At 34.4% G+C, this 27,919-nt stretch overlaps 1 protein-coding gene across 2 annotated transcripts in view; it reads left to right on the top strand.

Annotated features, from left to right (window-relative positions):
• The first annotated feature begins 23,017 nt into the window (after window positions 1–23,017).
• nos1apa (nitric oxide synthase 1 (neuronal) adaptor protein a) overlaps window positions 23,018–27,919 on the top strand; it is a 214,550-nt gene continuing 209,648 nt past the window's right edge. For both annotated transcript variants that reach the window (XM_056460125.1, XM_056460126.1), the window contains exons 1-2: window positions 23,018–23,467; window positions 23,677–23,748. In XM_056460125.1, the coding sequence (XP_056316100.1) occupies window positions 23,363–23,467; window positions 23,677–23,748 (177 nt within the window). In that variant the 5' untranslated portion in view covers window positions 23,018–23,362. The remainder of the gene's footprint in view (window positions 23,468–23,676; window positions 23,749–27,919) is intronic.

The raw sequence follows: 27,919 nt of genomic DNA, 5'->3' as shown, positions 1-27,919 counted from the left end.
TACACCCCCTTTGAAAATTAATTTCCATTTCAACAAAATTTCAACTCATTTTAATTTTTTATTTATTTTTTTTGGTTCTCTAGATTTTTTTTAAAACTTTATTTTCATTTTCATTGAAAAAACCTTCATGCATAAAGTACCAAGTAAAGCCTTACAAGAAAGAGATGGACCATACATCAAAGTTCTCTTGAAAGTACTCACAGTGAATTTAGCTTACTACAAAAAGGAACTTAAAACCCTACCTCCCACCCCACCATTCCAACATTAATCAAAATATTTATGGACGGTTCATAAAAAATAAAATAAAAGGCATACATGAATAACATTTACAATCATAATATGGAACTGGCTGGGACAAACATTAAAAATTCAAGCAAAGTGTACATGGACATGGATTATAAAATAATTCTAAGATAATTATAAAACAAATAATGAAATAAAATTAATTAATAAATTAACACAATAGTCTTGTAAAAATCTATCAATTATCAACGTCAACCATCATACTATTTAAAATAGGCACTAAATAAACTGCATAGATGCAATCTAAACATTTTCACAACTAAATTCTCACCTAAAAAAGCCTCAAACTTACATTATGTTGTCCAACATCTGCAATATTTGTCAAATTGTAGTGAGTTTATTTATCTGCTGTCACTCTATGTGGGTGGAGCAATACAGAAGGGTGAGGAGGCTGTACAAGTTCTGATATTGCAGAATATCGCACGGCTATCAGCCAATCAGATTCGAGACTGAGACAGAACTGTTATATATGTAAATATACAGTTTAAGTCAGAATTATTAGCCCCCCTTTGATTTTTTTTTTCTTTTTTAAATATTTTCTAAATGATGTTTAACAAAGCAAGGAAATTTTTACAGTAAATCTGATAATATTTTTTTCTTCTGGAGAAAGTCTTATTTGTTTTATTTCAGCTAGAATAAGAGCAGTTTTAAATAATAAAAAAAACATTTTAAGGTCAAAATTAATAGCTCCTTTAAGCTATATTTTTTCAATAGTCTACAGAACAAACCATCATTATACAATAACTTGCCTAATTACCCTAACCTGACTATCTAGTCAACTATTATGTACTGTCATCATGGCAAAGATAAAATAAACCAGTTATTAGAGATGATATATATGTATAGGCATGAATGAGTAAATGACCTCTTTTATACTTTGTTATGTGTCTGTTACATTAGCTTGTGTCATCCTGAAAATTACATTGGTTGTAAGCTTGTTTTTGTTTGTGTATACATAGAAATGTAGCCTATATATAAACACATGGACTGTTGACAGTTTGTGGTGGATTTGTGTGCTTTCTAAACCTTGTTTAACTGGATAAGTAAACAGCACATTATTCAAAATTTCTTTGATTCCACAAACTTTTCTTCAATTCCAAGTACAGGAAAGTTTGTAATAAAATGACCACTTATTTCTCAACGCACTGCTCCTTTAAGACTGACACATCTTTAGCATACAACTGATAAAAAGAAACATCCCATCCGAGTCTAAAGTTCAGTGGCTGGTTATCTCTTGTATTTTTAAAGAGCGATGCCGTTACTCTAGACAGATGACAAACGTATAATAAAACAGGTGCCACTATATGCTGCCCCTCTATCTCACCAAGGACCATCACATTTATGAGCAGCATTTACAACCCTGCTGAATGGAAAATGTATTGCAGTATGAAGGGTGATAGGAAGGTGACTTCTCCTTTCATTGTTTTTGAAGCATTGAATTGATACTGAGTTAAATTCTGTTACCGCACATGTAAGTTACTGATGTGAATGGATTGTGTGTGGGTGTTACTCCAGTGAGCACATAATCTGTTGCTTCATCATGACACATTTAAATAATGGCAAACAAACAAACCCCTTTGTCCCCGACTGTCTAAGAGAGTGAGAAAGTGTTTGACCCAATGCAAAAGAGAGCATGTGTGAAGAATTAATGTGGCCGTGTCTGTTAGCGCTAACATAAATAAACGCGGTGCTACGTGCCAGGCAGCACTGAGAGAGGTGGATATTTGGCCAGATGGTGTTTAGAGACCCATTGCTTCTTTCATCACAGACCTGGATTGTTTATGTGTGTGCGCGCTTGAAATCATGCGTTACTGGTGTAGTGAAAGAGCGAAAGGATTTTTCTCTTACATCAGAACATCTTCAATGCACTTACTTCAGTACACAATACACTTCAATACAGTTGAAAGCAGCACAGTGCTGAGAACGAATGAGGTTATGACAGGTCCAGTCTTCATCATGGATTATTGCTGATTAGGTCCATTGACTGAGTGGACTTTAACCTGGGTGTTATGAAATCAAGATGCGAAGTATCTCAGCACCAAATTGCCTCATCAAGATATCAAGCTGAATAAATCGACATCTGATTTAACAGTACAGAACTACTAGACTGGCCATTACAGTCATTCTGTTCATATTTTGTCAAATCATATTTAAATTTAAAGCATTTGCTGTAATTTTAGAACACTGAAATGGTGAAAGCATTTGTTTTTTAAAGTCTAAATGCCAATAAATATTAATATATAATATTAAAAAATTAATATGTTAGGAGATAATAATAAACATCAGGAGACGAATTAAAATTCATTAAATTATGTATTGGTTCACATGAGAACCACAGAATCTGCTTATATATTTGAAGTATCAATAGTCTGTTAATTTCTTTGATATAACAGCTAAAAAATTTATTTAAATGCATTGTAAAAACATACATTTATTTATTTATTTATTTTTAAGCAGAAACGATTTTTACTTTTACAACATGCTTTCACACATTTACTGTGTTTGTTTTTTGGTGCCTAAATTAATTACAATTAATATTTCATTAATATTCATTGCAGACAATATGCAAACATAAAATTAAAAAATATTTCATGTTTTGTCTGCTCAACTTAATTTCATTAGTAAATATGCATTCTGCATTAACTGCATTAACTGCTTCCAAGAAAGGTCTAGTCCTTTGGAAGCAAAAATGGGCCGAGGATCACCAGTTTGCCAACAAATGCATGAGAAAATGATTGGAATGTTTAAAAACAATGTTCCTCAAAGAACGATAGGAAGACATTTTGACATTGTAAAAACCTACATTTATGTTTGAAATAAATTGCAAACACTTAAATAATAAACTGTTAATAATGCATATGGCATTTGAACCATTTAAGGTAGAATTTAGAACTATTCAGAAATCATTCTGTCGTGTTAACAAAACAACAGTGTGAATAATTTATACACACATGTGGGGAAAGTCAAGGTAATACAGTTAAATAAGTTGTATTTAGTTGTCAGAAGGCTAATAATGAATAACTGCACCCAAAATAAAAGTTTGCATTTACATATACAGTATGGTGGGAGTATTCATTCATTTCTTTTCATTCGGTTTAGTCCCTTTATTCATCAGGGGTCACCACAGCAGAATGAACCGCCAGCTTTTCCAGCATATGTTTTACACCGCGGATGCCTTTTCAGCTGCAACCCAGTACTGGGAAACATCCATACACACTCATTCACACACATTAACTACGGACAATTTAGTCTATTCAATTCACCTATAGCGCATTGGACTGTGGGGGAAACAGAGCACCCAGAGGAAACCCACGTCAACATGGGGAGAACAGGCAAACTCCACACACAAGTGCCAACTGACCCAGTTGGGACTCGATCCAGTGACCTTCTTGCTGTGAGGCAACAGTGCTGACCACTGAGCCACCGTGTCGCCCCATAGTAGTATGGTATGGTGTATTTGTATTTGTGTGTGTGTGTGTGTAATATAATATTTATGTAACAATTTTTGTTTGTTTATTTTTGTATTTTATTTATTTTTGTATTCATAAAGTTAAAATATACTCACTACACACACAAATATGTAATGTAAATTCAAACTTTTGTTTTGAATGTGAACTGGGGAACAAGGTTGTCCATTTGATGGATCTGTCCATTTCTAGGTTACAGAGGTGTGGGTTCCTCTATTGGTTTGAAGTGAGCAGATGTGCTGTGCGCTGTGTTTTAGTGCATCATCTTTCAAGCCCCTGACAGTCGCTTTCCTTCTGTTTTATTGTATTGCAGTCTTTTCAGGGAATGGCTTGTCTGTGCTATTAGCCTGAGTGAATTGAAATGGCAGCAAATGCATCAGATAGTGAATGATGTTGAGACCAGAATGACCTCTTTTATACTTTGTAATATGTGTCTGTTATTATAACTGCTGTCTTCCTAAAAATTCTATGTGAGATACAAGTCGTAAGCTTGAGTTTGTGTGTGTATGTTTCCTCAAATGTAAATATGCATGTGCTTATTTACATAATACACAGAATATACAGAGTATTTTTTGACTATACATTTGTATTATGCCAAGTTTAAAGCTGCTCCAAGTTGAGAAGGCCCATATTTTAGATTATTTTTTCAACGGTTTTTACTTTTACAAAATGCTTTTACACATTTACTGTGTTTCTTCTTTGGTGCCTATATTAATTACAATTAATATTTCATTAATATTCATTGCAGACAATATGCAAATACAAAATCACAAAATATTTCATGTTTTGTCTGCTCAACTTAATTTCATTAGTAAATATGCATTCTGCATTAACTGCATTAACTGCTTCCAAGAAAGGTCTAGTCCTCTGGGAGCAAAAATGGGCCGAGGATCGCCAGTTTGCCAACAAATGTGTGAGAAAATTATTGGAATGTTTAAAAACAATGTTCCTCAAAGAAAGATAGGAAGACATTTTGATGTTTCACCTTCAACAGTGCATAACATAATTAAAAGATTCAAGTAATCTGGAAAAATTTCAGTGCGCAAAGGACAAGGCCACAGGCCTAAGATGAACAAGCATGATCACTCAGGCAGCACTGCATCAAGAATCCTCATTCATCTAAGCAATATCACCACATGGGCTCAGAACTACTTTGGCAAACCTTTGACAAGTACCACAGTACATCCACAAATGCCAGTTAAAACTGTACTGTGCCAAAGGGAATGTTAACAGTGTCCAGAAGCACTGTTAGTGCATAGAGATTTTGGAGCACAATATGCTGCCTTCTTTTCCAGGGACATCCAGGCGTTTTTCAACAAGACAATGCAAAACCACATTCTGCACACATTACAAAGCACTGGCTGCAGTGGAAGATGATACAGGTACTTGATTGTCCTGCCTGCAGTCGCGATTTGTCTCCAATAGAGAATGTGTGGTGCATTTTGAAACATAAAATGTGACAACAAAGACTTTGTACTGTTGCCCACCTTAGGTCTTGTTTGCATGAAGAATGAGACAAAATTACACCTGAAACCAAAATTGGAATGTGTTTGTTTTGGAAAAAAAAGAGAAAAAAACATAAGGAACACATTAAAATGAGCTCTTTTACTGTCTGCAATGAAATACAAGTCAAAATTATTTTAGAAACCACTTCTTTCTTTTTTTATTAGCATTTTCCATACTGTCCCAAGTTTTTCTGATCTGGGCCTACATATGTGTATATTGGGGTTTATATAACATTTGACTATTCATCCAACATTCATCCAACATTCAGATTTTTATGCTACAAATCTCTGCAAATCTCTCTCTCTCTCTCTCTCTCTCTCTCTCTCTCTCTCTCTCTCTCTCTCTCTCTCTCTCTCTCTCTCTCTCTCTCTCTCTCTCTCTATATATATATATATATATATATATATATATATATAAAACATGCAATTCCATGCAAAACCCCCAGTTTGATCCAGTTATGTAAGAGAAGCGCTGCAGCTACTGTACGTGTCTCATGTTGCATATAGAAGATAAGTATTTGGCAGTAGTTTACTGACCCGCAGCCGGGGTCTTTAGGGGATCTGCTGTCCTAAAGTCAAATTTTGGCTGTGGGAGAGGGACTGGAAAACTCTGGACACAAGGAGTAGTGTCAGGCTGGAACATGTTCACTTACATCGTGAAAACCATGGATGACGTCACTGTCACTATCATGCTGAAAATGTCAAAAACACATCCGTCGCCTCAGGTCATCAGCCTGGGTATTTTAGGCTATCAAGGTTGTAAAGCAAAGATGTGTCATGTATTGCGTAAAGGTGCGATTAGTCTGAGTGATGTCAAGATAGCAAGATAAGGAAGAATATTTTCCTGAAAGCCTTAATTTAGAAGCTTAGAAGTAAAAAATTTATATTAAAAAAGTGAACCTAAAATGGTTTGAATGAAAGAAAAATGTAAAGATGAATGAATATTGGCACAGAATGAAAGAAAGAAAGAACAAAAACTGTATTTGAAATGATGAAAAAACCAGCAACCGAGCAAACAAATATGTAAATAAAGAATAAATATATAAAATTAAAATTCTTTGAAAAAATTAACAAACATAACTGAAAGAATGAATAAGAAAATAAATAAAAAAACCACACTGTCAAATCCAATAAGTTAGGCTAACTCAAACCGTTTGAGGAAACCGATTGCAACAAATCATTTAAGTTCAAAAACTAGTCCAAATGAGTACTGTGAACTTAAACCATTTGAGTAAATGAAGCAATTTGAGCACAGTAAAACCCAATAAATTAAGGAACTCAAACCAACTGAGTACTGTAAAACCCAATAAGTTATGGTAACTCAAACCATTTGAGGAAACCGGTTGCTACAAACCATTTGAGTTAAAAAACTAATTTATATGCATACTGTGAACTTACTCCATTTAAGTTGAAGTAGTAAGGTATTTAATTATCTTAACTGTTGGGTTTTACAGTGCAACTAACAAACAAACAAAGATATAAACAAAGATATAAAGGAAACCCCAATGCTGTGCTTCAAATTATTTAAGTCAATGAATGAATAAATGAATGAATGAATGAATGAATGAATGAATTAATTAATTAATTAATTAATTAATGAAAAACCAACAAACTTGAAAATTATAAATACATGAAAAGAAGAAAAACTTTATACACCAATAAGGATTGTATGTTAATTAAGTCATTATTTAAACAAACAAATCATTAAATGAACAAATGTATAAATGAATACCCCCCAACTCACACACACACTAAATAAAAGAAAAAGAAAACTACCAAAAATTAAGAATAAATAACTGTTCATTCATTTTCCTTTCGACTTTGTCGCTTTATTCATTAGGGGTCGCCACAGCAGAATGAACCGCCAACTTATCCAGCCTACCGTGTGTTTTACACAGCGTATGCCCTTCCAGCCACAACCCAACATTGGTAAACAGCCATACACTTTTGCATTCATGCACATACACTACATTATTCAATTCACCTGTGCCACATGTCTTTGGACTGTGGGGGAAACCGGAGCAACCGACGCAAACTCAGGGAGAACATGCAAACTCCACACAGAAATGTCAACTGACCCAGCCGGGGCTCAAACTAGAAATCTTTTTACTGTAAGGCAATCGTGCTACCCATTGCGCCACCGTGACATCTAAATAACTGTTTGAATAAATAAATAATATATAGTTTTGTTTAAGTTAGAAATTATACACTGTGTTTTTATTTTGAAATCAATCAATAAAAAACATTCTAAAACAAATATTGAGTCTGTTTATATGTAAAAAAAGAAATAATAATAATAATAATAATAATAATAATAATAAAAATATATAATAATAATAATAATAATAATAATAAATGCACACACACACACACAAAGGTTTATACACACACATGCACACCACAATCTGGTAAATTAAGTAAATGGAGAGAATTGATTCAAAATGACTACCAACTCTTGTTGTTTTGGCACTACTGATTTTCATGTAAATAAAGGAGGTTTACAGTTTAACATCATCACTCTTTATAACAACAGGAGCATCAAAATATTTATATATTATGGAAACTGGGATTGCTTCACTTTTTTCATTATAAAAACATGTGTTTGCATTAATATACATTTCATGGATTTAAATTTGCAACCTCTGCTGAATTTTAGGTCTTTCAATTAAATAATTACATTTATTTTTTATGCAACAAATTCCTCTTATTTTCCACTCTAAGAACTTTGTTTTGCCACCTACATGCTCCATTCACTTATTTGGTAGTATTACTGTTCTGCATTTTTCATGTAGTTTAGCAAAGACTTCTAGAACGATCAAAATATGAATGTAGGCCTACTTCAACAGAAAAACAACAGTGACACTCAGTGGCCAAAAAGGCAAATGGAGACCTTCTGGGATCAGAACCCAAATCCATCAGTAAATCTTGAAGACGTTTGTCATTGCCTTCAAAAAGCATCTGTTAAAGCATGTCATTTCCTTGAATGCTTCTCTGCTGCAATAAATCTAAGCCATCAGCTATAGTGGTTAAAAAAGCAATGACATTTTACAGCAAGGACGACGTGTCAAATTTTTATGTCTGAATATGGTTTACGGGCAAAATTAGCCTTGATGTGTCCGACCGTAGATTAATGATTGTTTTTGTGGTTTTTGACAGCTTGTTATATAATTGTAGAAAAAAAAACCTTGCTCAACCACCTTGGCTTTTGTCACTTCACGCACGCATAACGACGGAGTGCATGAACATTAATAACTTCACCTCAAATCTATTATCAGCGATGAGCTGCATCACATATTTTGACGTAACCTTGCAGACTGATTTAATTACTCCCGATTTACACATACTATAATGCCAACAGAAACAAATTTACTTTGATCCTTTCAACGTTACTGCCAGATGATACAGGAAGGCAGATAGACAGATTTGACATTTATCCGTTTAGATTTTTTTTTAAAATATAAATTCCAGAGTGCGGATGTCTGAAGCGCTTTACTGTGTATATATAGTTGTACAATTAACATCGGCGAACTGATTTGGGGGTCCTAAGCAATTCCGGGGCCCTAGCATTTTTAAAAAAATAATCTGCATGCGAAAAGTAGGCTATTTAAATAAATAAATAAATAAATAAATAAATAAGAAAAAAAACATATATATATATATATATATATATATATATATATATATATATATATATATATATATATATATATATATATATATATATATATATATATAATATATGAATTAAAATCAATGAATTTAAAATAAAAAACAAGTTCACAAATTATGTACAGCAGAGGTGTCCAAACTCCAAGCTTGGTCCTGGAGGGCAGGTGTCCTGCAGATTTTAGCTTCAACTTGCCTCAACACACCTGCATGTTTCTAGAAAGCCCAATAAGAGCTTGATTAGCTAGCCCAGGTGTGTCTGATTGCTGTTGGTACAGAAGAAATGTTCCATTATTCATGGGTGCCCGCGATTTGAAAAGAACAATGTTAAAATCTTAACAGTTATAGACCGATTTTCCAACATAAGATACATTTTTTTTTTATATAAAAGAGCTATATGATTAATATAGGCTTCTTGGCATTGGTGGGGTGGCTAATTCCCCAGGGCCCTAAGCAGCTGCTTGCCACACTTAATGGTTAAGTCATCCCATGACAATCAATAATATTTCAACGAAATAAATGTGAGGTTTAGCCTAAGACGTGAGAAGAAGCCTCTGCTGCAGATTCGGTGCAGATGCAATCTGAGCTGCATCCAATGCTTTTTAATGCGCTAACCTAACCGCACCCCTAACCCTACCCCTCACAGTGACGTCACTAGCTCCATTGAGTGCATTGTGTCTGACATTGCATCTCTGAGCGTTGCAATCTCAGCTTGGATCATCAAGGCTGCATCCAGATACTATTAGGCTATTGAAGCATGTTTTGGTATTTTAAAAAGTAAAAATAATAGTTTTATAAATTATTAATTAAATGTTATACAAAATATGTATTTTAACATGATTTTAATTAAATTTAAATACCAAAAGCATTAATAATCAATGATAAACGGTGTCATATAGGCCTAATGTATATCATATTTGTATAAATGACAGAAAAAAAGCCATTACCTAATAGCATTTATCAAAAGTTCAGGGATGAGATCTATGGTTGGGGAAAAGTGAAACTAAATGGGTAATCTTCTACCATACAGTATATTAAACTATAGTATATGCTTTGTTATACTTATAATCAAATATTCAAAATAGCTCTAGGTTTGTTAAGTGCAGACCTTAAATCTGATTTTCAAATACTGACAAATAGTGTGATAACATAACAATTCTCAAAAAAAAGTTAAATATATTAAAAACATTTTTAAATGATCCTTAATTTCTTGCTTAAATTGGTAGTTTGAAAAATTTAAAATTCTGTAATCATCATTTCCTCCTACTCCTCTATTTACACACCTGTCTGTTTTTTCATCAAAATATCTTGTTTTGTGTTCAACAGAAACAAGTAATTAACAGTGTCTTGCAGGTGTATTTTATTTCAATGCCAGTAGGGTTTTTAAAAATATCTTTCATTATGAATTCAGTAATGAATGCAGCTCTGTTTAAGTGCTTCTTCAAAACCAGTAATTGGCCTACATACATAACAATGTTACATTATCCCTGAAAAAACAACCTTCTGAAAAGACAACTGGCATAAACAAATAAGTATTTCCTCAAATATATCCAATTCATTTGCTGTTTCTGTGCCCATTCTGGGGAACTGACAATATTATTATTTCAGTTTAAATAGTTTGTCAGTCTGTCCATGTAGAAATTCATGCTCAGATTTTAAGAATTTTAACATCCAGTTTATTTTACCCTGCTCTCTTTATGGACACCCGCTGAGTGGGCACACAGCCTTACATTTCAGATCCAGCATCCTAATTGTGAAAATGATATTACAGAGACTAATTGACTGGAATCCTTTGTAAAAATGTAATGTTAACATCTTTATAGAGCTAATATGTCTGTATTTTGAATTACCAACATCTACACATCTTTTGTTACATAGTTAAACTTGTTAACACAGCCACGTGCAGATGGTGATGAGTATTCAATTCAATTCAATTCACCTTTATTTGTATAGCGCTTATACAATGTAGATTGTGTCAAAGCAGCTTCACATAAAAGGTCATAGTAAATAGTAAATAGGAACAGTGTAATTCAGTTTGTAGTGTTTAAGTTCAGTTCAGTTTAGCTCAGTTCAGTGTGGTTTAATAATCACTACTGAGAGTCCAAATATTGAAGAGCAAATCCAACGATGTGCAGCTCTATAGATCCTGAACCATGCAAGCCAGAGGCGACAGCGGAGAGGGAAATAAAACTTCACTAATGGCGGAAGTAAAGAAAAAAAAACCAGTAAATTGCATAATGAACCAAAGCTCATCAAAAACAACTTTTCCTGCAAGCAGAAAAATGTATCAGTACATAGACGGTGCTCAGTGTCATTCACACAGCTACTAAACACCAGTATGGTAACACACATAAAATTAAAGTCATGAAATAAACATTGTTTATCAACATTAGATGTAATGTAAATCTCTAATTTACATAACTGATGGGGAAACAACTAAAAAGATCCAAAGTAATGTTTAAAAAAAGCATAAAAAGTGATGTGCAATGCAGGGAATTCTGGGAAAGTCAATTTATGGTCATTCGCCGTATATATGAAAAAAACATACTGTTAACCAGGTTATGGATTTTTACTGTAGCATTTTTACAGTTTTTTACCGTTAAAATCACGGCCATAAATGTATTGTAGTCAATATTGTTTACTGGTTAGAAATTATAGAGTGCCTTAGTGTCCCACCAACCACGATAAACAGCCATATTGCACTGCTATAAGTGTGATATTGTGTTTATACAACAGTTTGACGGCATAATCGTGAATATAAAAAAGAAAATCAAACACTGAGAGTCTAAAAATCCTTTTGTATGAGGAATTACTTTCTTCCATCATTTATTCACATCTGCAGCTGTCAAACAGCACAAACCATTGTTAGTTCACAAATGTCACTTTAGAGCTAGTATTTGAATGATTCTCTAGCGTAATATCTGAAGTGATGACAAAACAGGTGATTTTGCTGACATTTTAAGATTATAAGGGTGAACGACATGAAATGCCATCAGTCTAGAGACATTTCCCAGTATTTCTCTGTTGCAGTCGGGACATCACAATAATTAACCCCAAAAAAACCCAAAGCAAACACTAGCAGATTACTATGGTATAAATATAGCATTACAACATACAAAAGAGAGAGATCAACTAGAATGTCACTTACCTGTTTTATAATTATTTGATCAGCTGTAGTTTGAAATTACGGTGAGTTTTTTCCTTTAAGGGCTTATTATTTGGTCTCTGTCGCCATGTTGTGGCAGAACATCAACTGTCTTTGCTCTGCTCAGTATGATAGGCTGATAAATGTCGACGTGCTGTCTCTCAGAAATTATAAATATTTAAAATAGGCACTATCCTTATAAATAAACTGCAAAGTGTCAATCTAAACAACTACATTCTCGCCTAAAAAAGCCTCAAAAGTACATTATGTTGTCCAACAGCTTCATATTTGTCAAACTGTAGTGAGTTTATTGATTTCTTTTTCTATTATATTTTGTTGATATGCCAACTATATGCCAACTTTTTGATACACTAGCATGTGTGAAATTATTTAAACCATGTTTCTTACAACTAAAACAACATTAGTTTGTACCCCTCTATTTCTCTGGCTTAATTAAAGGGTTGATCACCGGCACATAAAAATTTACTCACAATTTACTCACCCTCAAGCAGTTCCAAACCTTTAAGAGTGTTTGTAAACAGCATTTTCAGCATTCTTCAAAATATCTTCTTTTGTGTTCAACAGAATAAAGCATTTCAAACAGGTTTGTGACTAATAAAGAGCGGGTAAATGATGACAAAATTTTGGATGAACTATGCCTTTAAACTTATTTTTGCTTTAGGTTTGCCTTTAGCAAAAGTCTCCCTGCTGTGTTTCTGCCTCAAGCTTCCCTCAGTCAGTGCTATGAATCATCCTCAAAATGTTCAGGAGTCACTAAAAGTCCAGGCTCAAGCAAAACCTCCAAAATCGTTTATATCTGATATCGCTTTGAGTGAAGTTTGCCAAAGCGTTCTGCAGGAGGAGATACGTCTTAACACCTTTCTAAAGCTTCAAAAGAAAGAGACAGCAAAGACTGCATCATCTTAAATAAAGCACAAAAAGGAACAGAAAAAGATTATTCTTTTCATCTGCCTTAAAAATAAAACTGTATAAAAAGTTCTCCCTCTTTGTCTAGTTGTCTACCATAATCTACACACTTCTTCTTTCAGCCCCTCTATTGACTGCACAATATCAGCCTAATTTTGACTCATTTCATTTGACAGTCAATGGGCAAAAAAGGGTCTTTTGTCTCATATATTTGGTACTGGGATGCTTCACAATGTTCCAACAAAATATAGTGTGCCACATCTGTAATGCTGACCAGGTTTCAAACATAGCAAAAACAAATGAGAGTGAGTGGTACAGTATTTGGTGCTTCTATGTGTAATTATGCTTTTAGGAAAAGTATGTGCACTTTTCATGGCCATTTTTCATTTATTTAGAGGTTCAGATTGCATTATGGGAGTTTGATCTCTGCTACATATTTTTGTTATGCAACCCAGGCTCATTCTGATTACGTACCCCTATACACATTTCTGTAGAGAGCAAAATACGTCCCAGGAGCTATGTTTTTTTGCAGTTTTTGTTTTCACAAAACCGCTGCTGTGTGTGCTTTTTTATCTTAAGAGGCCCTTCACCAGAGGACGCTGTTAACTAACTGATTTTCTAACTAACCAACTGACCAATCCCCCCAATCTCCTCCTTCCCTAAACCCAACCACTAGTGTTTTAAAAGGCACCGATTGACCAGCGTCCACCTCCTTCCCTAAACCCGACCACAGTGTTTTAAAAAGCAATCCAGAGAAAGAAAAATCCCCTGATTTTTACTACGATTTTAGATTTTACCACATTGTTACCCCGTTATTTACTTATTTATTATATTTTATACCTTTTTTTTAACTCAAATCCCATCAACTTCGCTTTGCGGCTCAAGTCTGCTGATGTACATGTCGAGCCACTGGACAAACTGATAACAGTAGGAAAGCCTTCCACACGAAGTTGAGTGGTCAGCTGGTAAGCAAGAAAAGAAATGTATATCATATCATCATATCAAAGATGAAATGCAGCCATATGTACTTCTGGCTACATAATTCATGATCTCCATCAATGTATACAGGGCTACGGCTTCAAAATGAGCATATGTTGAAAATTTAACACAGAGAATTTTATTGACATACTTAGTAGTCTAGACAGTGATTGTTTGTTTTTGTTTAAAATAAGTCATTTCACGTGTAGTCTAATCCCACTAATCAATTTTGCTTTTAATAGACGTCTAATTGATGTCTTGGCTTAAAAAAGGCTACATTTTGGCTGTGAGTGACATCTATAGCCATCTAACAATAGTCCACAAACTGTTCATCAAACAGACAGATTAAATAGACTTCAAATGTGTAGCTATTTGTTCATATTTGATAGTCTCTTTTTGGATTATTATTAGATTGTCTATTAGATTTACACTGACAGCCTCAATTTAGCCAAAATGTCAATAACACTTTACAATAAGGTTGTATTAAGTTAGTTAATATGTTTAGTAACGTGAACAAACAATGAACAATACATGTATTACCTTATTTACTCATCTTTGTTAACTTTGTATTGTGAGAACAATGTGTTGTGAATTTCTGTGTCTGGCTCATGGCACCAAAACTGTTGTGAAATTCTAAGACGAGCCAAAAACTAGGGAGAACTTTCGTGTCTCTTTAAAGCAGAATCCTTTAATAAGAAGAACTGTCAGTGTCACTGTGGCGTCATCGAAAGAACTCTGAAATGTACAGTCGACACTCAGTTTAAATAGATTTTTTACAGACTTTGATACATGTAGGTGGGTACAGTCTAAAACAAAGCATGCAAATGAAGTGTTGTTGTCAGCAGGGTAAATTGCCATTCCAGGTAAGTACCCATTCACGATACATTTTAGCAATAAAACAGTGTGCAAATGATATTCTGGAGACAGAACCCGCCTGACCACTTGACCGGCTTGACCATTTGTTAGATGACAGTAGACACAGCTTTGCTGTGAAAATGACAATTTGCATTACTTTGGAGACAGTCAGGGTTCAGGAAACCAAGACATTTTAAGGTCTGTCACACCCTTAAAAACAACTTTTCAGTTATATATAGATTAAATGAATTTATATTCCCACAAATGTTAGTTCACGTTAGCTCACAGTGCATTAGCGTAAACAAACAAGCATGGTTATAATTAATCATAACTATGATGAACTATGATTAATAAATATATGTATAAACAAGTATTGTTAATTATTAGCTCATGTCAGTAAATACATTAATGAACAATCAATTAAATCTTATTGTACAGTTTGACCAATAGGTATCTATTAAACACACACACAAAATTTTGCTACACTGTGAAACATGCTGGGTTCAAAAGCATTTGATTTGTGTTGGGACAGCATGAAGGAATTTTAGGACAAATTTAAGTGGATTGAACTCAAAACAATTAGGTTGTCCCAAAAATAAAAACTGAAGAATTGTGTTGTTTCAGCTCTTTTTAAATAGGTAGTTTGAACAAGCAGGAAACCAAATTTTTTTTAATGTAGAATGTGCCAAAGAAACAAGAATATTAATCTGACACAGATACTATTGCAGAAAAACCAATATAGGCTCCTTCTGAAAATGTAGCCCCATAAACGTTTCTAGAGATTGTGAATTATGAGGCCAGAAGCATGTATGGCTGCATTTCGTTTTTAAAACAAACGCTATGAGGCGGTATGACGCCGTTCCTTTTCATGTTTACGAGCTAACCGATTACTTCCTTTCTTGCTGTTACCAGTTTGTCCAGTTACAGTAGCTCGCTATGTACTTGTTTAAAATAAACAAGTAAATAACAGGGTGAGAATGTGGTAAAATCTGAAAATGTGCTAAATATCAGGCGAGGGCTTTTCTTTTATTGAATTGCTTTTTAAAACTGTCGGTTAGGTTTAGGGAACTCAGTGGGCGGGTCAACCAGTGCTTTTGAAAACACTATTGGTTGGGTTTAAGGAAGAAAGAGGGTGGGTCAGTTGATCAGTCAGTCATTCAGTTAGTCAGTTGACAGTCTCTAGTGGTTTTACATAAGAACAGCAGGCGCAAATGGCACTCGCAAGAGAAATTTTCACAGCGGCCTCTGGTAGATTCGCGAAAACAAAAACGGCAAAAAATGTAGCTTCTGGGATGTATTTGGTGCCTTCCAGAAATGTATATAGCGATGCATTTTCAGAATGAGCCTGGGTTGGAAAAAAACTGTTTAGTCTGGCATTGCATAAATTACGCACTTAATTATTACACCCACTTCTTCAACACACAGTCTCACACACACCAATATTTCACACAAAATCTCCTTGTTTCTCCTCTAGAGAGCCATAAACATTTTTAAACCCATGCAGTAACACCTGTGCTCACTAATTAGCACATCCTACATCGAATCAGCCCATTAAGGCTTGTTTTACATTCCAAAACAGCCCAGGAGATGGTGAAAGACGAAGCAATGCATGCTTTTCTAATGCATGCTGTTTACTCTAGCAGTCTTATTTGCAAGCCACTTAGAACCTTTTTTTACATTACTGTACCTCACAAAACAAATATTTGTATTTCCACAAGGAGATACAGAAAAGATGTTGTGCCAGAATATCACGTCCCAGTGCTTCTCCTATTGTCAGGCTCCTAGATCAACAGAGCCGCAGATAATGCTGTTCAATCAGTAAATGTATGAGTGTTCTGTCACCTCCAATCAAATATTTTACCTTTAATAATACAAGATGTTTAGAGTTTGAGCGAACTAAAGATAACATTTTATAATCACAAATAAGAATAACACTTATTAGAAGTATTTGTGAACTGTGTGATGTGCATAACATTCATTTAGCATGGTAATAAATATTGGAAATATCCGTCAGAATGTGTTTCGTATACAAATAAGAAATAAATAAATAACTTTTTGGCCTGAAGCACTACAAAAAGTTCCTTAGAGCTTTCCTGTCCCAGATTTGGAGAGCAGGATACATCTGGACACTTCCGGAAACATGCAATGCTTATATTGGCTGAGATTTCAGGAAAGCAAATCATGAATAGTTGAGCAATTATATTACAATAATTCCCAAATAACAGTTATCAGATTAAAAGAACATTAAAGAACATAACAAATATAACTTCATATCAGCTCATTAATAACAATGAATTAGCCTACTGATGCTATGCAACAATATTGATAAGTTGTTTTCAATATGTTCATGTTTAAATGTCATTTTATTGTATTTTGTGTTAATTCTATTGCAATTGCTTTTCTATCCTCTCTCGTAATTATTTAATTGGTGTACCTGTAAGACTGTAAGACTGTGTTTCTCTATTAGTTTTCCATTCTTGGTGTATGAATATTTGTAAATAGACCTTTCTTGATGACCTAGTTTGTCTTGTGAAAGCTTGTAGACTGGTTTATTATATATTTTAATCAAAATGATGTGATATTGATCTATCACACATGAAACTAATGCTTATAACATTGAAAGAGCTGCACAGTAACTTTTATGTACTATATCACAAAAAGAAAACAGATCAATTTAAATACTAAACTTATAATAAATTCTGATCTACACTCACTGGCCACTTTATTAGGTACACCTAACTAGTACCGGGTCGGACCCCCTTTTACCTTCAGAACTGCCTTACACCTTCGTGGCATAGATTCAACAAGGTACTGAAAATATTCCTGAGATTTTGGTCCATATTGACATGATAGCATCACACATTTGCTGCAGATTTGTCAGCTACACATCCATAATGCGAATCTTCTGTTTCACCACATCCCAAATGTGCTCTATTGGATTGAGATCTGGTGACTGTAAAGGCCATTTGAAAATGCATTTTCACGAAACCAGTCTGAGATGATTTGCGCTTTATGATACGAAGCGTTATCCTGCTGGAAGTAGCCATCAGAAAATGGGTACACTGTGGTCATAAAGGGATGGACATGGTCAGCAACATGTAATAGGGTATTCAAGTAGGCTGTGGCATTGACACGATGCTCAATTTATACTAATAGGCCCAAAGTATGCCAAGAAAATATTCCCCACACAATTACAACACCACCAGCAGCCTGAACCATTGATACAAGGCAGGATGGATCCATGCTTTCATGTTGTTGATGTTAAATTCTGACCCTACCATCCGAATGTCACAACAGAAATCAAGACTCGTCAGACCAGGCAATGTTTTTCCAATCTTCTATTGTTCAATTTTGGTGAGCCTGTGCGAACTGTAGTCTCATTTTCCTGTTCTTAACTGACAGGAGTAGCACCCGGTGTGGTCTTCTGCTGCTGTAGCCCATCTGCTTCAAAGTTCGATGTGTTGCGTGTTTAGAAATGCTCTTCTGCATACCTCGGTTGTATCGAGTGGTTATTTGAGTTACTATTGTCTTTCTATATATAGTCAATGCTCTTATAATTTGATTTACAAAAAATTGATTTACAAAAATATATTTAAATATTCATTCCTTTTCTTTTCAGCTTAGTCCCTTTATTAATCTGGGGTCGCCAGAGTGGAATGAACCGCCAACTTATCAAGCATATGTTTTACGCAGCGGATGCCCTTACAGCTGCAATCTATCGCTGGGAAACATTCATACACACTCATTCACAAAAAATACACTACGGACAATTTTAGCCTACCCAATTCACCTATACCACATGTCTGTAGACTTGTGGGGGAAACTGGAGCACCCTTAGAAAACCCACGCGAACACGAAGAGAACATGCAAACTCCACACAGAAACGCCAACGGACCCAGCCGATGCTCAAACTTTGTGAGGTGAACATGCTACTCACTGCGCCACCGTGCAGCCCCCATATATTTGTCTTAGAAAATTTATTAACTTTTTAAGCTAACATTTTAAAATTCTTTTATTATTATTTTTTTTATACATATTTATGTTTTTTTTTTAACAGGAACAACAACAACTAAAAATCCTATTAGTATCAGGATTATTTTACCATAAACAAACTGTGAAAACACTCCATTAAAAATAAGGACAGATGAAAGCAGAATGAAACAGTTGGCCAATCGGAATAAAGAGCAGACTTTATCTAACAGCAGCCTTTCAGACTTTTCAAGGTTACTGGATTGGCTTCATAAAATGGATTACTGTTGGACCCGAGTTGGAACATTACCATTATTTACAGTTTCTTTTGCCATGTCTGCCCATCTGTTAGCAGTTGTTCAGTGTTTAGAGCTGACAGTGCCAGTGGGGCACATAATGCATGGTTACCATCTGAAGGGCAACTTCAGTTACAATCCACTTATGAGTTTGAGAACCTCAAGAGACTCCAGTACTTTCACTTTGCTTTAATTGTTAAATTTACACTGTATCAGTAGTATCTTAGTAAGAGCATATTCACAGTTCTGTTCAAAACTATTTAGGTTTTCTTGGGGTTCATTTGTCTTGTAGAGGACGCTTCTGTAATAGTCAGTGTTTGGAGATTTACCTGTATACTCTATTCAATTTCTAACTATATTGATCTAATATTATTACATTTTTATGCTTTAACATAATATCTTGCAACAGAAACAAAACAAAACAAAACAAAAAAAGCATCGAAACAATTCATTCATACAATCATTTTCCTTCGGCTTAGTCTCTTTATTCATCAGGGGTCGCCACAGCGGAATGAACCGCCAACTTATCCAGCATATGTTTTATGCAGCAGATGCCATTCCAGCTGCAACCCAGGACTAAGAAACATCCATACACACTGGTCCACACTCATACACTACGGCCAATTTAGTTTATTCAATTCACCTATACCGCATGTCTTTGGACTGTGGGGGGAACCAGAGCACCCAGAGGAACCCATACAAATACAGTGAGAACATGCAAACTCCGCACAGATATGCCAACTGACCCATCCGAGACTAGAACCAGTGACCTTCTTGCTGTGAGGCGACAGTGCTAACGATATGCTAACTGAGCCACCGTGTCGCCCAATTAATTCATAATGTCCTTCATAATGTATAATTGTAATTTTATAGGTCTTCGAAAATGTTTATTAGTCCCTGTAGGTGTTCTTGTGTAAATATATGCCTAAGAATGTAAGGAGAAAGGAAGTGTATATAAATCAAAGGTATTCATAGGTTTTATAATGACAAGAAAACAGAAAGGCCATGCGATGGGTAAAATACAAAACGGTTTTACTTGCAATATATTCTGATTATGAAGTAGCATAGGTTCACATATAAAAACATATAAAACCTATAAAACCTACTAGTAAAACCTACTATATAGTTTTCACATATAAAACCTACTAGTTTCAGTAAGCTTGCTGGCATTCCCTTGTATAAAAAATACATTAAAAATACAGCAAAAGAATTTTAAATATTACAGGTGCAAGAAATGGGCTGTCCATGTATTTACACACTTGCAGTGTTTACACTTGACCACTTGTTTGTGGTCATGTTGTATTTCCTGTTAAACTTAAGTATTTAAGTGGGCGTGAAGAGTGTTTATAGAAGTTTAGCACTTAATGGGAGAAGCATAGAGTGTTATAAACGTGCTCACATGGCTTTATTTTGATTTGCAATGTTTTTTATATTTTAAAATAAACTGTTCAAATGTTCATTATTATCTACAAATACAACACAATTTAGTGATTGCAGTGCTTCTAATCAACATGGAAAACATCCATTTATTGATAAAAGCAGTTGTAACTAATTTACAAAATATATGTTTTCATTCTTGGAGAAAAAAAAAACAGCATATTTTGTTCATTCATTCATTGTTTTCAGCTTAGTCCCTTTATTGGGGTCTGGGGTTGCCACAGCAGTATGAACCGCCAACTTATCTAGCATATGTTTTACACAGTAGATGCCCTTCCAGCTGCAACTCATCACTGGGAAACATCCAAACACACTCTTTCACACACATACACTACGGCCAATTTAGCTTATTCACTTATACCACATCTTTGGACTGGTGGGGGAAACCAGAGCACCCGGAGGAAACCCATGCGAACACAGGGAGAACATGCAAACTCCAAACAGAAATACCAACTGACCCAGCCGAGGCTCGAACCAGCAACCTTCTTGCTGTGAGGCGATCGTGCTACCCACTGCGCCACCATGATTCCCATAGCATATTTTGTTTTGATACCAAATTATTTGTAATTTCAGATTAACATGTAGTGCAATGCTTTACCTGACATGATTTTCTGAAGGAAATGTTTAAACAATAAGTCTTAATATGTAATCATTAATTTGTAATCTATAGTGTTAAAATATGTAATTCAATATGTGAAAGAACACTCCGTTACATTTTTATACTAAAGAACCTTTTGTTCAATGGAAATGTTCAATGGACTATATGCACATCTAGTGTTTTTCAGCCAATGATGAACTTCCCGTGAATGTGACTTGGTTCCTTTTGCAGCATCAATGTTGAAATGTAATCATTTAAATAGACTTAAGCATTCATTTTGGTTGTTAAACCGGTGAGAGAGACGAAAGAGACGTCATTAGCAGCAGGCTAGCACAGAAATTCCTTAGAAAATAATGACATGAAATTAATTTCCATATTTTAAATACATGGCACAGAAAGAATATAATTTAATGCAGTGCTTCTTGCTTGGTCTGATACCCACTTTATATTGTATCTCAGCCAGGCAGTGAAGATCGCTGTGTTTTAAAGACATCAGATCTTAAACGCAGCGATTTTGAATAGGATGACAGTTAACCAGAAGCCCTGAGGCTGGCTTACTGAAATTAAAAGTATGTGTGCACATACCCCATTGGATGATAAAGGTTCTTCATGGAACCATAAGCACCAATAAAGGACTTTTCTTTTAAAGAGTGAAATTCATTTAGTTATTTTACAATATAATTAATTCAATTATATGGTATCAGAGCACTCAAACAAAATGTATATATTTGGAAAAAATGGTTAGCCTATAGAACCAAAATAAAATGAAAAGTTTTAGTTTGATCATAATATAGCCTAACTTAAATTACAAAATATTCAAGTTGAGGAAACAATAAAAACTTGAAACAGGTCATAATTAAACATTTCTTTCTTTTTTCTTTTTTATTATTAAGACCACAAAACATACAAAATACTATAAACACAGAACACAAAAATAAACCAAACATAAATGGAAAAGCAATGATCAGAATAACAATGACAGTATTTAAATAGTATGTAGCATTCATAGTCATAATGATGAGATTACAAAATAATAATAATTATAGCAACAAAATAATAGTGATGATAAAAGTAATATTCTGTGATGACAATGTTGATGCCAATAATAATAAAAGTAATAATAATAATAATAATAATAATAATAATAATAATAATAATAATAATAATAATAATAATAAGAAGAAGAAGAAGAAGAAGAAGAAGAAGAAGAAGAAGAAAAATAATTTTACTAGTACTGGGTTGCAGCTGGAAGGACATCCGCTGTGTAAAACATATGCTGGATAAGTTGGCGGTTCATTCTGCTGTTGTGACCCTTGATGAAAAAAGGGACTAAGCCGAAGGAAAATTAATGAATAATAATAATAATAATAATAATAATAATAATAATAATAATAATAATAATAATAATAAGAAGAAGAAGAAGAAGAAGAAGAAGAAGAAGAAGAAGAAGAAGAACTTAAGAACAATAGTATTAATAGAAAAAAAACTATATGACACATAGCCAGCCACAATCAGTGAACATTTTTTCCTTTCTCCCTTCTTCCCTTCCTCGATGTATAACAGTGTCCTTCAAATGAAGCTTAAATTATGCAACTTTCAAATTACCTTGAAGAAGCAACATGTGGTAAAACAATAAAATGAACTGCCAACTTGCCTCAGCTTGTATCCACATAGTACCGCTCTCTGCCACTAGATGTCATCCTCTGCTCTCCCTGCACGCCACTGTTGGGTGTTGAACGTTCGCGAGGTGTTTTTCTCCTCCTCCAAACCTGTGATGAAGCCGTGTTCCAATGAAAGCAGGTGGAATTCCCCCTTTCAGCCAATGGCGCTCTGCCCTCGCAACAATCCTTTCGAAAAGGATGTGTGGGCTCGGTTATGGCGCTGGCGTGAAGTTGTTGGAAACGGACAAGCCCAGGAAGCAGGATTTTGGCACTGCCACACCAGCTAAAGCTTAGGGCTGCCCTCTTGAATGGGAACGAGTGGGCAGGTCGTTCACATTTGGTCAAACGCAACACCTAGTGGAATTCACTTCGGCGACGTCGGATTGAAAATAGTGATTTCTACAAAAGTTGCTCTGTCAAAAGCAAACACGCCTGAGAAATCAAGAGTGACCCCGGGCTAAAACAAGGCATGGATCGCAAGAGTTAGACTGAGTTCTGGCTCCCCCCGAGCTGTTTGTTTTTTTTAACCGAGGAGAAAGACCTAAAACAGACACCATGCCTGCAAAAACAAAGTACAATTTAGTCGATGATGGACACGATTTGCGGATTCCTTTACATAACGAGGAAGCCTTCCAACATGGGATTAATTTCGAAGCAAAGGTAACGTTAACGTTAAGTTATTTTTCACCGCTGTTTATTTACATCCTGATGCATGCGCTGTTTTTAGTACCAGGATACATTTAAAGTTGTTTTGCTATTGTTGCTTCCACTTGTTTACAATCTTTATTGTCTGTTTGAAACACCTCAAGCTTTACTACGCTAAAGTTGTTGACAGGAGATTAATACATATCGTTTGCTTTGATTTCCAGTATATTGGTAGTCTGGATGTCGCTCGACCGAATAGCCGTGTGGAGATTGTTGCTGCCATGAGGCGAATAAGGGTGAGTTTTAATGTCACCGGTTTACTTTTAACGCTTTCCCAAAGGAGACAGAGATGATAAATGTCAGCATTTGTATGTATAGAAGTGGCTGTTTTGGTTTTAAAGCGTTGTGACTCATGTCTGTGTTCCGCACGGGTGGTCTTCATGCCTCGAGCAACAATCAAAATACAAAAGCAGGACAGATCAATGAGCAAATTGCTTACAAAATAAAAAGGTGGGATACTGATAGCCCTGTCAGAGGTGCTTTGATACACATACAGCAGTTCTGCAAGTTACATCGCCTTTGGCAACCGCAGTGTTTGTGGATTTTCATGTGTGTAAACAGAGAAGAGGACTTTGAAGTGGGGGGTCTTCTGCGTAAAGCACTTAAAGGGCCAGTTTTGGCGCCCACCAACCATGCGTGGTGAAAATGCACTGGTTTCCTATGTGGCTAAACCCCCATCATGATACTGTAGGCTATTTTTGCTGTCATTTTGTTGTCATTGCGTTTAAACACAATAACCTGTTAAAAGTCATTAATAATCTTGTAATAATGTAATAACTGGTTCCTCTAACTGTGTTGTAAATTACAGGATCCCTAAGTTATAGTTGTGTGTGTGTGTGTGTGTGTGTGTGTGTATATATATATATAAAAACATTTTCCCTCTCTCTGATTGTCCAGCATCTGCATCGGAATTTAATCTAAAAAGATTGTGTTCTATGCATTAAATTTAGTAAATAAAATGTCTGTTTTAATATTTTGGATAACTTTTGTGAAAATAAAATACCAACATATTGGTAAAGCAATGTTTCATTGTAATTCAGTGTATTATTCACATACAAAATATACAACATGTATCATTCTGCCCTGTGCTTTTTAAAATATGTAAAGTAAGTAATCATACGAAATAACATTTTGTAAAAAATAAATAACTTGATAAATGTATAGATACAATACAATATTTATTTATAAAGCAGGTTTAAAAACAACCAAGGTTAACCAAAGTGCTGTACAAAGGAGTATTAAAGACAGAGAAGAAATATAAAATATAAAAGAAACATTTAACAAATAAAAACAAAAAGAAGCGATCAATAATTATTAAAATGTAGATGAAAAATGAAATGTATGCATTAAAAAGCTTCAAGCTGTTTATTCTTTGATGCTTGAAATCCCCAGTTGCTCTTTGAGGCTGCAATAGTTTTTGTACATGTTTTTGGGTCCCACTCTATATTAAGTGTCCTTAATTACTATACTTTGGAAAATAAGTACAATATATTTATTGTGTTCATATGGTATTTCAGAACCCTTCTGGTTCTCTTAAAGTTGGATACAGGTAAAGTTAGGTACAGGTCTGGGGGTATGGGAAGTTTAATAACAGAAATTAATTACAGGTGTAATTACATGCATGTATTTATTTAATCAAAAGTACAATGTAAAAACATGTATTTACACAATAAGTACATTGTAACAAATTATTAATTTCAGTTAATAATTAGTGGCACCCTTTTTTTTCTGTCCATTTCTATTTTCTTTTTTCAAGTGCTCTGAAGTATGATAAACTTTAAAAAAAAAAAGTAAGAAAAATAGCATGGAATTAATAACTTACTATTCCCTTCCCCTGACTGGTTTTTACAATTCTCTGAGTTTGAAGTTCAGGTTAGCCTGTTGCTATTGTTGTTGTTGTTGTTGTTGTTGTTGTTGTTGTTAACTGTATATTGGCAGGTTCTCAACATTCAGTGCTTTATTGCTGGAGTTTTTTTTTTTCACCTGTAGTACATATATACTTCCCTTTTTTCAGGTATGTTTTGCAATTTTGGTTTATGACATTCACAGTACATCTTAATTCAGGGAAGTGTTTTGCAAGATCTTAAAAGGCTTTTTTCCCCTCAACATCCTGTTTTCCAGCCTGGCAGCAGACACCAGGTGCAAATGATCCTATTAACCTTTTCAATTTACTGGACCCCCTGCAATTATCTCCTGGCTTAACGGGCAATCATGCATCTAGCCATGCAGAGAAATACAGCCTGTTAAAACTTTTACAGAAATGTTACAAAAAAACCAATCATCATGTAGTGGTTCAAACAGTGGCAGCATTGTTTGAGCTTGCACCAGACTGCCCTACAAAGACAAATTACAGTAACTATGACAACACTGAAACTGAGACTTTTTTTTTTTTTTTGATTGACTTCATATCAGTTCTCACACTTTTTTAAAAATATAAATGTCACCAGTTAAAGGTTAAGACAGACCTTTTCTTCATCAAGCATCTTGTTATTATGAATTAACAAATTTGCAGTTGTTTGTAGCTATTACACTGAATTGTGCACTGCAGATTATTGCGAGAGTTATGACTTTCTGAACTATGCATTTAATTCTTATGTACTGTTGGGGATGTTTTCATCCACTCTTTGGTGATTATAATAAGTCTTAATTTGGCCGTAACTTTTATTGTGTTTCAGCTAGCTGAGTGATTTTTGGTGACCAATCTTATATTGACACATATTTTGAGAAAATACTTAGAAAATACTACCCTTTTGTTATGTTAGGGATGAAAACATTCACCAAATTAAACTGTAAAAATGCATCAAATACATTTTTTTTTTTCAGATTTTCTGTCAATCAACCTCAGGCCTAATCAAAACTAATGAATGTTTTTAAAAAAATCACAGGATTCTAACTCTTTATTTGCAAGATGCACAAATTATGTCACTGATTTAGTGGAGAAAAAGCACACAAAATCACATATTTTGTATTTGCTGACTGGATAAAAAAAAAAAGTCTTGGACATGTGAAACAATATTGCCTTTGATGCATTGTTTTTGATTCATTTTCATTTTGTTCTTGTTGGTGGCTATTTTTGCCCCATTGACTTCCATTGTAACCACATTTTTTGATTACAAAACCATGACACCATATAATCATGCGTTTTTGATTGTTGGTGGTTTTGGGGTGAGGTAAAATGAGAGGTTTTTTTTTAATTTTTTTTTTTATATACTGGTGACACTATCAACCTTTTAAATAGGCCTGTGAAAAAAAAAAACTGATTTCTGGATTTTTTTTATGGAGTATAACTGTAAAATAAAGTGTGTGTCTGTGAGTGTGTGAGAGTGACATTTACGCACTTACCTTGATGTGTCTGAAAAAAATCTAAATATGCATCTCAGCTCTCAGAACTACATGGAGTAAACAAAAACGAAGACTGTGTATTTATGCACCATCAAATGTAGCTATAATGGAAGTCAATAGGCCACCAACAGTAAATTAGGGAGAAAAAATTAAAATTTAACAATGCATCAAGGCCAATGTTGTTACTAATCATTCACATGTTAAAGTCTGTGATTAAAAAGTAAAAAAAATCCAGTCCACAATTACTTTTTAATATTGAAAATACGTCATATTTGTGTGTGTGTTTGTTTTCACCAAGTCAGTGACATCATTTGTAAACTTGGCATTTAAAGAAATAAATCCTGTAATTTTCTAAACAATTTAGAAGATTTGATTAGGACTAAGGTTGATTAACAGGTTTATGCAAAAAATAAAAAATAAAAAAAAAATTATGCTTTTTTGATGCCTTTTTACAGCAGTTTAATTCTGTGGATGTTTTCATTCCTAGCATAACAAAAGGGTAGTAAATTGGAACAGTGCACAAGGGTTAATTTTTTTTGGATATAGGGGATGTTGTAAAGCATAAGTTTGAGAGAAAAGGTTCATGCCATAATTTTGGCAAAAGGTTTCAACTTCTTTTTGCTGAAATGTATTTTAGCAGGCAGTTTGGCAAACAGCTTCTCTGTATTGTTACTGTGTATTATTTATTTGCCTCCTGTTCATTGCTATTGTGCATGTTTTTTTTACAACATCATGACACACAATAATACACTTCAACATAAGACATTTCCATTAGTCCAAAGAATCACACAACAGCTCTAGAATGCTGATTTTTTTTATTTATTTCCAAAATGGTGATTTTGATGTGAAAACTTAATGCAAAGAGCGTAGTGTTTCAAAATATAATTCTTGAGTGTGCTTTTTTTTGTTCGCTTTGTAAGATCGTACGATGTGATGTCTATAAATGAAAGCAGAACCTTTTCAATGGCTGTCTGAAGTCATTTCTTTTTAATCTGCCTTTGATCTTAATTGCCATCACCCAGATAAAGGAATGTGGGATGAAGAGATCCGGTGATTTGTGACTAC

The sequence above is a fragment of the Danio aesculapii genome, chromosome 6, assembly GCF_903798145.1.
Source record: "Danio aesculapii chromosome 6, fDanAes4.1, whole genome shotgun sequence".
Lineage (NCBI taxonomy): Eukaryota > Metazoa > Chordata > Actinopteri > Cypriniformes > Danionidae > Danio > Danio aesculapii.
The sequence above is the reverse complement of the archived record's forward strand: the minus strand, read 5'-3'. Positions and strand labels throughout refer to the sequence as shown.